General features: G+C 36.6%; 1 protein-coding gene across 3 annotated transcripts in view; it reads left to right on the top strand.

Moving 5' to 3' along the window:
- DTWD2 (DTW motif tRNA-uridine aminocarboxypropyltransferase 2) overlaps nucleotides 1–12,374 on the top strand; it is a 69,549-nt gene that overhangs the window by 15,046 nt on the left and 42,129 nt on the right. For all 3 annotated transcript variants that reach the window (XM_086868509.1, XM_086868511.1, XM_086868510.1), the window contains exon 2: nucleotides 7,786–7,876. In XM_086868509.1, the coding sequence (XP_086724635.1) occupies nucleotides 7,786–7,876 (91 nt within the window). The remainder of the gene's footprint in view (nucleotides 1–7,785; nucleotides 7,877–12,374) is intronic.

The raw sequence follows: 12,374 nt of genomic DNA, 5'->3' as shown, positions 1-12,374 counted from the left end.
TCTCGTTTTCAACACTTGAGCTTTATGTTCTCCTGCTGAGTATAGAAGCTAGATAATGGTCTATTGCTTCTATTTTTTAGTGATTTGTGCCAGTAAACAATACTCAGAGCAAATGGGTCAAACATGAGGTTCTATGGTGGAGAGCTAAACAATGAATAACAAGTGCCTGGGGATCATCATTAATACAGGGCACCTGTAGAGTGAAGTTTATGGCTGATAGGAATAGTAGTTTTGTGATTTTCTGAATGAAAAAGTGTATCTTCATGCTTTAGTAGCTTTTGACGATGGACAGCTTTTTTACTGCTGTGAATTTCTCCCCCACCCATTAAGTGATGCAACATAACTGTTCATGAAACAGATGTAAATAGGTGTTTCTGTTTGTCCTTAGTCTGCTGGTATTCCTTGATAGCTCTGTGAATCAGCTACCTTAACCTTTGTTCAGGCTTTCTGAAGTCCAGTGCTCTGGCAGAGGCCCAAGATTGTTTCAAATTTAAAAGAAAGCAAAATTTTCAAATTGATTGACTATGACAGAAAATCAAGGTTTTGCACGAGAGGCTGTAGTTAGAGTGGAAAACAGGAAGAAGGGCAAGGGATCTATCTTCTCACCATACCATATCGGAGCAGGAGAACTGCTGAGAGTTGGTGCCAAGAAATCTGAGTGCTGAGAAATAGTTCTGTGATCTCCTAACTGCTTACTAGTACTGCATGCTTTGTTGAGAGGCAGGGAGATGACTCTGTCTCCCTGTCCCCCTTCTGTACCTCTTGAGGTATCTTTCCGTGCCTCTTCTCTGAAGTATCTCTGACCCTATCCCATTGCCTTCTGCCATTGCTGCATCCCTTGACCCTGTTAGTTCCAGTGGGATACTAGGTTGGTTCAAAGACAGTTTTTGTTTAAAAATGCTGCATTGCTTTTTGAATACCTCTGTTATATATCATGCCTCTTTATGCTGTGACCAAGTTTGCTGTGTTGATAGTACCTCGTGGCAAAAAGAACAGATGCTATGTTTTATCAACCATAGAATTATCAGGAAAGTGCCCTGAAAATGAACTTGTTGAATACAATGGTAACCTCTATTTAATTGGTTGATTTTATGGTCTTATTGGTTTTGAAATTTGTGATACTGCCTTAAATGTCTTCTGGTAAAAAATGCTAAATTTAATCTGGCATATTTTAATGAATTTAATATTTAGTGCTCTGGTGGCTTTCTCTGGAACTAGATGGAAAAGTTTTGGAACCTGTACCAGGATACATTACAGATTTAATGTGTAAAAGGAGAAAGATCTATAAGTTAAAACAGATAAAATTAGGTTTAAATTAGATTTTAGGAATAAATCCTTTGCTGTAAGGGTAGTGAGGCACTGGAAGGGTTGTCCCAGAGGAGCTGTGGGTGACCCATCTCTGGAAGTGTTCAAAGCCAGAACCTGATCTCCTGGAAGGTGTTCCTAATCATGTCAGGGGAGGTGGAATGAGATAATCTTGAAAATCTTTTCCAATTCAGGCCACTCTGCTGTTGTTCCATTGATACTGTTGATCTAAATTAGTGTTTCTAGGAGGACAGTTTTTTTTTCCTGGCTGGTACTCTGGAGCAGTAGAAGGAAGAAGTTGATAGTGGTATGGTATTATATGAAGTCCTGATATTCAAACTCAGGGCCTCAAGCTCTTCAGCACATTTGATGCATATTGGAAAATTATCTGCAAAATGTAGAGACACCAAATGACTCCACAGCTCTTTCATGATAGCATGAGAGCTCTGGTAGAACTTTTTCTATGAATTAGAACAAGTATTCTAGATTTCAGATCAGCTGAGTTAGTTTATTTCTATGTTCTGTTGCTTAAAGTTGCAAACTTTATTATGTTGGAAAGGTTACAAAAACTTTTGTGCGTGATAACTAAATTCTCTTTAAATAGTTGCCTTTTTATGCCTTTATAAAGGCAATTTGTTTGCAAAATAGATGCTTTTTATTGTTGGGTAACATGCAAACAAGTTTTTTTCCATTATTGTGTGTAATCTTTTCTTTGAAAAGAAGATTTTTCACTGTGATTTGTATTAGATGTTTTTCCTGTGCATACACATTTAAGTGTATATTTTTATTCAGGGATCAAAGATATGTTCCATTAAATTCACTGGTTGCACTATTAAGAAGCTAAAATTCTGAAACAAACCCATACACCTCTTTGATTTATTTATAACTTCTTGTGGGAAGAAAAACTTTTGCAATATGCTTTTTTGTTTTGTTTTGTTTGTTTTTTTCTTTGCCAGGAAGCTGGTGTTACACAGATTACCAAGTGGAAAGGGAAGTGCTCTATTGTTTTTCTTGATACTCCCTTCACCTGTGTTTCTGATACTGTGTTTTATGTGGCTATTGACTCTTAATGAAATTTATAAGGATTTAATTTTAATTTTTTATGCCTCATGACCAGTGGGTTTCTAAGTCTTTTGTAAGAGATGGGAGCTGGAACACAGTAAAGTCAGAGTAGTCTTCTATGCCTGATTTTTCTCAGGAAACCTCATTAAAACTGAGGCTTGAAATTTTGCTTGAGTAATGAGTGTCCAAAATAAGCCTAGACAAGAAGAATCCTAGACAGTGCCAATGGCATGAGAAATTACTCCAGGTATTTTTGATCTGGCTTCTCCAGCACTCAGAGTGCATGCCAGAGGTTTGTGTAGTGTCGTAATAATGTTCCATGTTTAATTTCATCCTTTCTTAGGGACACCTTTCAACTGATCTGTGCTTTTACTACTCTGCATTAAACTGCTGTTTTCACAGGATTGCTTATTGAAAGTTTGTACCATTGAACGTTTTGTCATATTAAGGTCAGAGTGTGTTTTTTTTCTAAATGTTGAGTTAGGATTGTTTCTTCCTAAATACATAACTTTATATGTACCTATGTATAAGATCTACTTATATATAGTATGATTCACTCTTTCATGTTCCTTCTATAGCTATAGTGGTTAAGGTGGAGAATGCAAAATGTCATCTTAAATCAATTTATAGTTTGTGTTTGTCCTCTTAACATGAATGTAGCAAAAATAACATTAGTTTTCAAATTTTTAAGCATAAATGGGATTCTCCTTTTAAACTTCCCACACACAGCTTTGTAAAACTCCTGAATGTTGTTTTAATGCAGGGGTGTAATGGACTTGTGTCAGTATAAGACATACTTAAAAGCCTTAGTATAAAATAAACATATTGTAACTTTGTGGCTTTTCTTCAGATTTCTCAGGTGGGTTTTGGCCTTGAAACCCTTGGTGTTTTGACAAAAAGAGTAGAGAAATATAATTTACTTGAAGCAGCCATTACTGTTTTGGCAGGAATGTTTCTTTGAAAATACAGTCTGAGGCCTGACCTTGGCAATACGTGTTGGAACATGAATATGTTGCTACAAGTGTTAGTAGTTAAAAAATATCAGCTTTTTCCTTATTTAAGTATTGGAAGCATTGTTTCTAAAACATGTGTTTGGCACACTCAACTTCTGTATGTTTCCATACAAATGTCTACAAATTCTGAGCATAAAACTAACTGTTAGTTTTTGCTTACTCAGGGTTTAAATCCTTGAATAACCTACCTGTAGTTTTCTGAGTATGAGTGTACAAGTACACTCACTTTCATTCACAGAATGATGCTTGTTCTCAGAAGAAGGCTTTGGACATGTAGCAAGGTAAAATTTAGTTCTGAAGCAAGTGAGAACATGTTTGCAGTAAAATAATATAGAGACTTGGAAAGAGTTTCAGAATTAGCTCACTCTTTTCCAGACCACAACATATTTACTTTTAGGTTATCTCTGCCCAGTAATTGGTAATCACACTAAACCTGACACCACAGTCTGCTGTCCAAATTCAGTTCTGCTGGGAAAGATAGACCTAATGTTTTTCTGAGTATCATTAATTTAGATATAAATAATGGAAGGAAAGCTATAAAGTCAGTACATGTACATGGCTGTCTTTTTCGTATGGAGCACTCTTGCAAGATACGGAATGATGATTTTTTTTCTTTTAGTTATGCCATTGTGATGGGTTACTTCATAAGTTTTTAGACTAGGAAAGCTTTATTGGAAAACAGGTAAGAATCCACTGGGTAGCTTTGAGTTGTACTGGAATTGCATACAAATGAATAATACAACAAAAATTATCCTCCTTAAAATCCTAATCCCCACCCACAAACGTTTTCATTAATATTCTGAACACTGCTGCTCCTGCCAAGAGCCGATTGCTACTTTGATATCCAGAAATGAGAAAGCTGATGTTCAGTGTTAAAGAAATTCCTGGTCCTGCCCCTTCTCTTCCTTAGCATCAGTATCAGTAGAGCAATACTAAAGCAGCATCTTTAAACAAAAGAAAAAGACTGAATGCCTTTTCTGGCTAGGTGGCCTTTCTCAGAGCAAAGGCAGCTTTTGTGGGGGTGGAACAGTACTTGGATTGTTCTGCAGTGCTTCCAGTCCCACAGATGTAGACTGGTAATGGTTTCATGAAGGAATAATGTTGTTTTTTTTTTGTCTCACATAGTATATATAACTGTTAGGTTCCAAAGTAAAATTACAGAAGTAAGTCTTGTGCCCTCAGGATGGGTTTGTAAAAGTATGTATTCAGCATAATTAGGTACTTAATTGGGTGCTTAAAGTTAGGTGATGTATATGCATATGTAAGTAATAAAGTTACATTGGAAAATTCTTTATTTGTCATAGTCTGTGCTTTGCTCCCTACAGCTCAAATTATAGGCAGAATTTATTTTGCAGCTATTTGAAAATACTTACTTTCCAGGTAATTTCCTTCTTTTGTTTGGATTTGCTTATTTTTTTCTCTGTGAGATTAGCAAACCTTAAAAAATTATCTGTGAAAAATCCAAACCACTATGGAAAATACAAAATACATGTACCAAAGGGAGACTTGAAAGTAAGTAAGTTATACCTAGTGAAATTTGTTATAATTAAACACCCTGAGGTCAGGAATCACTGGAAGCTGTTCTTGTGTGCTTATAAGAGGTAATGAGCAGTGTGGCTTATGCAATTGAAGTCAACAGCTAACTGTTTTGGAACTGCTTGCTTTAGTAGATTTTCATGCCTTCATCTCTCTTCAACAGAAAATGCCAGTATGGGGAGAACTTTAACAACTTACCTTGTAAGTGAAACCAGCTGTTGGAGTGAACCAGCTATTGGGGAGAAAACAAGGAATCACACTTGGTACACACACTTGAGTTTCTGATAAACCTGATGATCAAAAAGAGGATGAAGTTTGACTTAACAATCAGGGCACAGCTAACAAATAAGCCTCCATGCTATTTGCTGCTTCTAGGTTGTTATCAAAACAGAGATTTCTGTTTACTCACATGTGAGTAACTTTACTCCATGTTTTGGAAAAGGTAAAGGGATTGCACTGGAGAACAACCTATTGGACCTGGAAGTGAGGTTGTTTTCAGTTCATTCACGGTGGAGGTCTTTTGGGTAGCCCACTGAATAGTCAGGTTACTGAGTGCTTAATTTTAGTCCCAATGCCTGGCCATTAATACAGCAGAATGTGCCAAATTTATGCAGCATTAGCAACAGGAAAATGCCAGTACTAGAAGGAAAAACAGACAGCATACTACTCGAACAGTACATCAAAAGAGTGTATCAGAATAATTTCCTGTTTGTAATTCAGCCGATTTATTGTCTGTGAGCCTTTTAGTCTAAATATTTAACATTAGTTTTTCTGGTGCTTATTTTGAGAAGTACCAATTCCTTGTCTTGCATCAATATTCCCTCCATCCTCACTTTGTATTTAGACTGGTGTTGGGTAACCATTAACTATATATCCTGTGCAGACGGGAATAGTGTCTGTGCCTCAGTATTTGACGCTTGAAGTACAGGTTTTAAATTAGCACAGCCCGTCAACTGATAAAGAGGAGTTTATCAGTTCTTACTGCTTTTTTATAATGCTGCCATTTACTATTAAATACTAGTGTTTGAATGGGGAACAGTATTAGTGTGGATCACTGTAACATTACATAGTCCATCTGTGCGTGCTCTTGTGAACAAACAAATTCATTCTCAGTCAGGCTCTGAATGAATTTAATCTGAACCTTTCTTCAGAATTCACTTATTTGAATCACATCTGCTGCAGTGATTCAATGCTTACTGTCTCTCCTATGTGGTCAATGTATGAACAGTTAACAATAGAGATTACAGGGAGGATTTAGGTGAGATTCTGCTGCAAGTCCCTATCACTGCTGAAAATACTGATTTTGTATTTTTTAAGTGTATAGACTTTTGTTTGCAGAGATAGTGTGCTTTTAATTGGTGCATACAGGTAGTTTCACTGCTAAGAAAATTCTTCATTTTTCTGAGTAGTTGAATAACGTATGCAAGGACGTAGAGTGACATCTGCGTGTGCATGTGCACGTGAATGTGTTTTTCTGGAGTGACAGTCCAATTTCTCTGTGAATAACTTCAAACTTCTATTTATTCTTGCTCATTCAGCACATCAGTTTCATAATAATGAAGCAATAAAATTGCAGACAAAGGACTCTCTAACTATTTCAAGTTAGGGAAGATATGTTTATTATGGCCGGGTGACATGCTGGAGTCATTTCCCAAAGATGTGTGCGCCCCTCACTGCCCCTTATTCTCAATTTATTCCCCAAAGTATTACGTATGCATGGTATTGTGCAGTATGCCTATACATATTCATTGCCTGACTCTGCCTGCTCTCATCTAATATGATAATGAGCTCCACACCCCTCTGGGCATGCTCAATTCTTCTTTTAAAATGGGTCTGGGGTCTTTTTAATGAAATACTTATTTTTCCTTGGGCTTGAACTTTTTGACCGTGTCCTGCTGGCAGTTTTGTTGGACACAGTTCAGATCCCTTGCTTGCAGGTGTAGACATGTTATTTTCCACAATAGTCCATCCTTCCTGTCTCCTTCTACAAATACAGCTTAAGACAAGCAGAATATATCTCCTTGGGCTATTCATATCATTTTGGCAATTGTTGACTACTTTACATTTTTCCTACAAGCGAAAGATATGTAACCTTGCTTTTAATGAACTACACCTAATAATCATTACCTACCTATATTTTTCCTACCTTAAATTTTCTTATGATTTTTTACCTTGAATTTTTAAAGTTGCTCCTATTCTAGTTAAAATCTTAATTTCCTTATTTTCTTAACTCACTAAGCATAAGTTAATTTCTTTAGATACTGTTCTTCAGCTAGTCATTTCACCAGCTTGAAGGCAGTACACCAAAGAATTTTAAATATTTTTTTCTGACTTAGGTTAAATGTTCCTGATAAGGATTTTTCTGTTTTCATTCTACATGTCTGTTACATATTTCATCATAGATGGAATTATAAAAAATTAAAATACAGCATGTCTGGGGTTTATTGTGTGTACTTCTAAAATGTTATATTATAATAAATCATTATAAATATTATATAAATTGTAAATATTGCATGTTCTCTTATAGCTCATCATATTGTTGAAAGTAACTTGTTAGGAAAGCAGTAACAGACTTATCTAATGAGGGTATGGATACTAGTAAACTGCATATCTTGAAGATGACAGAAGAATTTTTAGAGTGCTTTAACCCTGCTATCTGGAATTATCTGAACACTGTTCTCAAAATGCTGTTTCAATGAAAGTCTTGCCTCTTTATTTTTAAAAGTGAAAGGAGTTTCAAACATAAAATTACGTGATGTTTAATGTAATGTGGTTGGGGAAGTTCTTGGGGAATGTGATATGAATTTGTATCTTCTTTCACAATCTGCTGATCGTTTTTATTGTTCTCTTACTCCCTTTTTCCATGTAGCCGTCCTCAGAAGGTGTGTTTGTGTCCTTTCCTGCCTGTACATCCGCTAAAGGTCTCCACCTGCTTGTATATAATTCAGCATCCAGCAGAGGTGAGTAAGGCTGTGGTAACTGTGGGATTTGAGCTCGAATCCTAATGCAGCAAGTGGTAGGCAGGAGGAAACAGCTGTGCTGACAACTGATTGTCATGCTCTGACCCCAGCCATCAGCTGAATACCACAGTACTTGCTGAGGGATGAGAAGCACAGGGAGAAAAGGTAAAACTTTCTGTGAGAGAGATAAGAACAGTTTAATAAATTAAACAAAGTGAAATATAGTAGTAGTAGTACTACTACTACTACTACTTCTACTACTGCTGCTATTAGTAATAATAATAGCAAGTGATGCATGATACAGTGCTCACCACCCGTTGGTGCCCAGCCCATCCCTGAGCCGCAATTGGCAAGTCCTGAACATACCCAGTTTAAATACTGGGCATGATATTCTGTGGTGTGAAATGTCCATGTTTAGCCAGTTGGAGTTGTCTGACCTGGACATGCTCCCTCAAGATTTCTTGTGCAGCTCCTCCCTGGTTGAGTGTGAGACACTTGAGAAGTCCTTGGCTTAGGGTAAATGCTACTTGACACACTGATGTTTTCATTGTTGCTATCAACATTAATCTCATCCTGGATGCAAAGCACAGAGTTTTATCAGCTACTGGGAGAAAATTAATTATATCCCAGCCAAAACCGGTGGAGTAATGATTTTTCATTTTAAACTTTGTGACTGAATGCCAGTTCATCTGAGTTGCTATATTTATTGTTCAGTTTTTCTGAATTATTGTATCTTCTGAAATCACACCTTATTTCTGTAATTCCATGTATGCAAGGTGTCTCAACTGTATACTGCTACTAGACTTGAAATCTACTTGCTTTTGTATAAATTGTAAGAATGAAATAGCATTATTAAATAACATTAAATAAAGACACAGTGTGATTTGTGGCGTATGCTGTCCAAGGCCAGGAGTTGGACTCTAAGATCCTTATAGGTCCCTTCCAACTCCGTATATTCTGTGATTCTGTAATTCTATGAACACAGTGTGTCACAGACATGCTTAGACTTGATCCATAGAGATATATATTTTGATTAAAGCAGTGATCTTTAATTGATGTTAATATTCTGTTAAAAATATGAATTAAGCTATTCATCTTAGTAATGACCTTAGCTATTTCCCCAATGAAAAACTACAGTTCAGCTTCAGAACAGTATGTTTTGGTTTACCAATAAGAGAACATATATTGATGTTTTTCTCTTTGGTTGACAGTGGCCTATGAAGGTGTACCATAAGGTGTTTAAGGTGTTTGGAAATTGTACCACAGTTGGACAGATCTGGGTCATGGTGGGTCTACAAATTATAGACTGTGGAATTCAGAAAACTACTCTCATGGTACTCTGTTTGCTTGACATTACACAGTTGCTCAGTCAACACACAAAGAGTCATTTCCTGAAGGAATTGCTGAATACAAAAAAATACAATTAAAAAAAAAGTTTTATATTGCCGGGAAATAAAACAGAAGCCATGACATATTTGGGCCCTAAATGGGAAAACTGATTTTTAATGGACTGTGTATAATAGGAATACTCTTCCATGTTAGTTCTTATTTCAAAAGTACCTAAATATATGCTGAAGTCACCTTCTGCGAAAAAGAAGTTTAAAAATGTACCAGATAAAATGAATTGGCATTTTAATTGTGTTGAGTTTCCTGTTTCATGGTGGAGGGTATTAGAAAAAGTTTGCAGATGTTTCTAGATTTAATACACCACTCCTGTGTCTGTCTGGAAGGCTACCTACAATTTTTTTATTATTTAGCGATCACAACAGCTGTCTGTTAAAATGGGGTGCAAATTTTTCCATTACTCTTTATTTCATAATGATAATTCATACAATGAACTACCATTTGAAGACCACTATGGTAACTATCCAACCATATGAGGGCCCTTGGCTTAACAGACATAAATCCTATTAAATGGTGAGAAGCTAAGAACATCATACAATGATCTTTGGAAGTATATCTTAGATGGTCACAGGTGGTTCTTTTGACTGCATAACTGCAGAGGCATAGGTGACAAAAGGTAAATTCCTTTTGCTTCTAGCTGTTCATATTAAAAACATAATCAGTCTTGAAGGCAGGTGAACCTTCTGGGCTGTGTCTGATCCTTCAGTCTGCCATTGCATTACAGGTACAATCTAACAGTACATTTCAAAAATATCCTTTTAAACTAACCAGGTAGAGAATGTGTTTCCCCTGCTGCACATCACTGCTAACTGTCATCCCCCATGTGCTTCATTATTGTCTTTGGAAGTCTGCAGAGCACTGAAGTAAGCCTTCTTACTATAGTCAAATGGTGCTCTTGAGGCAAGATAGTAATGTAGAAGGTCAGGAGAAACATTTCCTGCACTCTGATTAATGTGACTAATGTCTTCACATTCACACTATCCAGAGGCCAAGCTGCCAGATATACCTGTGCACGTATCAGATATTGTGAAGGGGAGAGGAATCACTTACCGTAGAACAGTGGATCACATGTGAGAAACTGTGCTGTCAAACTTCCATTTTGTTTAATAGCTGCATGAATTACTTAAATTTTTATTTTTGAAGGAATCCAAGGATAATACAGCATTCCATGTCAGGGTGTAAATACTTGTTTTCTGATTGGTGTTGTAATACCATTGCTCATCATGAGAATAATTTAAAAACTAAAAATATAGAAACCCAGCATCAGGATTAGTGCAAAGGTGATGAAGTTATTTGCTCAGTCTGATTAATTTTTCATCTTTCCATATAGTTAAATATATATATAAGTAAATAAAATAATTTCGTCATTTTTCCTTTTTCATGCCTGCTGTTATGATTCATAGGTCAGTGGCATAGCTAGGTTTTTGTTTTCTTTGCCTTTGATTATTCTTGAAGTGATTGCAAGTAGGATGTAGGCCATTATGTACTTTTCAAAATTTGAGTGATGTGTGTAACTCAGGATAGAGCCCCGAAGCGTAGCAGAGGGTATGTGTTAAAGTTTCTTGTTCCCTGCCTTTCTTTCTGAATTTTCTGTGTTAACCATCTGAGAAGAAAATTTAGAAAAAGAGGACTGTGTGTATTTAGTGATTCTGTATATTGATCTAATGCAAGTAATTTGCTTTGAGTTGCTCATTACAATACCTGTTCCATATAGTACTTCTTATACTTCTTAGTGAACAGTAAGAAACGAGAGGGGAAAATTCTTTCTGCTTGCCCTAAAAATTCATAGGCAAACATGAAAGAAATATATACTCGCTGTCTTTAATAAATATTTTTATTAGTTTGACCTGTTATTTCATTGTAGATGGATAATGCTTTGGTAACCAAAATTACCATAAACTGCCAGAAAACAGAAAAACACAATGGAGAAGTAAATTGACTTGAGTCTGGCAGGAAGTTAGGTTTTCACACTGCAGCTCTCAGAGATCTGTGCCTCCAGTGTTTGGACTACTGTCCAAAGCAGAGCTCACACAGCAGCAGAGCTGTGCCTCCAAGACTGCCTTGAAAGGCCAGAAGCCTGGAGATGGGCAAGAGATTGGAGGGAATTTAGCCAGACTAGCCGAGTCTGGATGACCCAGGGGGATATTCCATACCATATGACAATACAGTAAGAGCTGGGGGAGGTGGGTGGCATCTCTCTCTGAGGCTTATGTAGGAACTGCTACATGTGCTGAGGCCCCATTTCTCATGAAGTGGCTGCACTTTGCCTGTTAATAGGAAATGGAGAATTAAAATATATTTATTTTCCTTTGCTTCTGCCCATGGCCTTTTCAACCCACAAGTTCATTTACATCTATTTCCCCACCCTGTTCCACTGAGAATGAAGAGTGGCTGGTGGGCACCAGGAAGCCAACCAGGGTCAGCCCACCATGGGCTTTAGTCCTTTAGTCCTATTTCTAGCTATGTACTTCAGTGTTCAAGTAATGAATAAACAAAGATATAAAAATAACTATTAGAACACTGAGAAGAACAAAGGAGAGTAACTCCTCGCTTTCAAACCGAAAATTGCTGGTACGATAATGTTACCTATAGAATGGATAAATATAAATGTTTTAATGAGGAAAATTATAAACAAATGAAACCTTTTTAACTTTAGTTTGACTTAGAACTTTTTAAAATTCTCTTCTCACTTCCTTTCAGCTTTGCATTTTATGCTGTAGCTTCTTTTTTTTTTAGATTGGAAAATTCATTTTCTGTGTTGGTAAGAGAATGTATTTCTTTGGATATGAAAGATAATTTTCAAGTATGGATATGACATTGGAGGGAGCAGTTGAATAACTCTCTCCTGACTGATGACAGCTCTTTTGGTTTTGCTTATCAGAGACAAATAGCTGATTTTCTTCCAGGTCCTTTATTACCACTTCTTAAATTCTTATGAAGAAGGGAGGCCTTTGACTACTGAATTGGAATGTTATTTAATTATGATAAAATAAAGACAAGTAATATTGTACGACAATGGCTTATTTGCTGAGGTAGAAGAAATTGATGGCAATTTGAAGGATATTTCTCCCTCCCGTTGCTGGCACTTCGCTCC

Source organism: Cyanistes caeruleus, chromosome Z (assembly GCF_971803275.1).
Source record: "Cyanistes caeruleus chromosome Z, bCyaCae1.hap1.1, whole genome shotgun sequence".
NCBI lineage: Eukaryota > Metazoa > Chordata > Aves > Passeriformes > Paridae > Cyanistes > Cyanistes caeruleus.
Note: the sequence above shows the minus strand (reverse complement) of the source record. Positions and strands in the feature narration are given on the sequence as shown.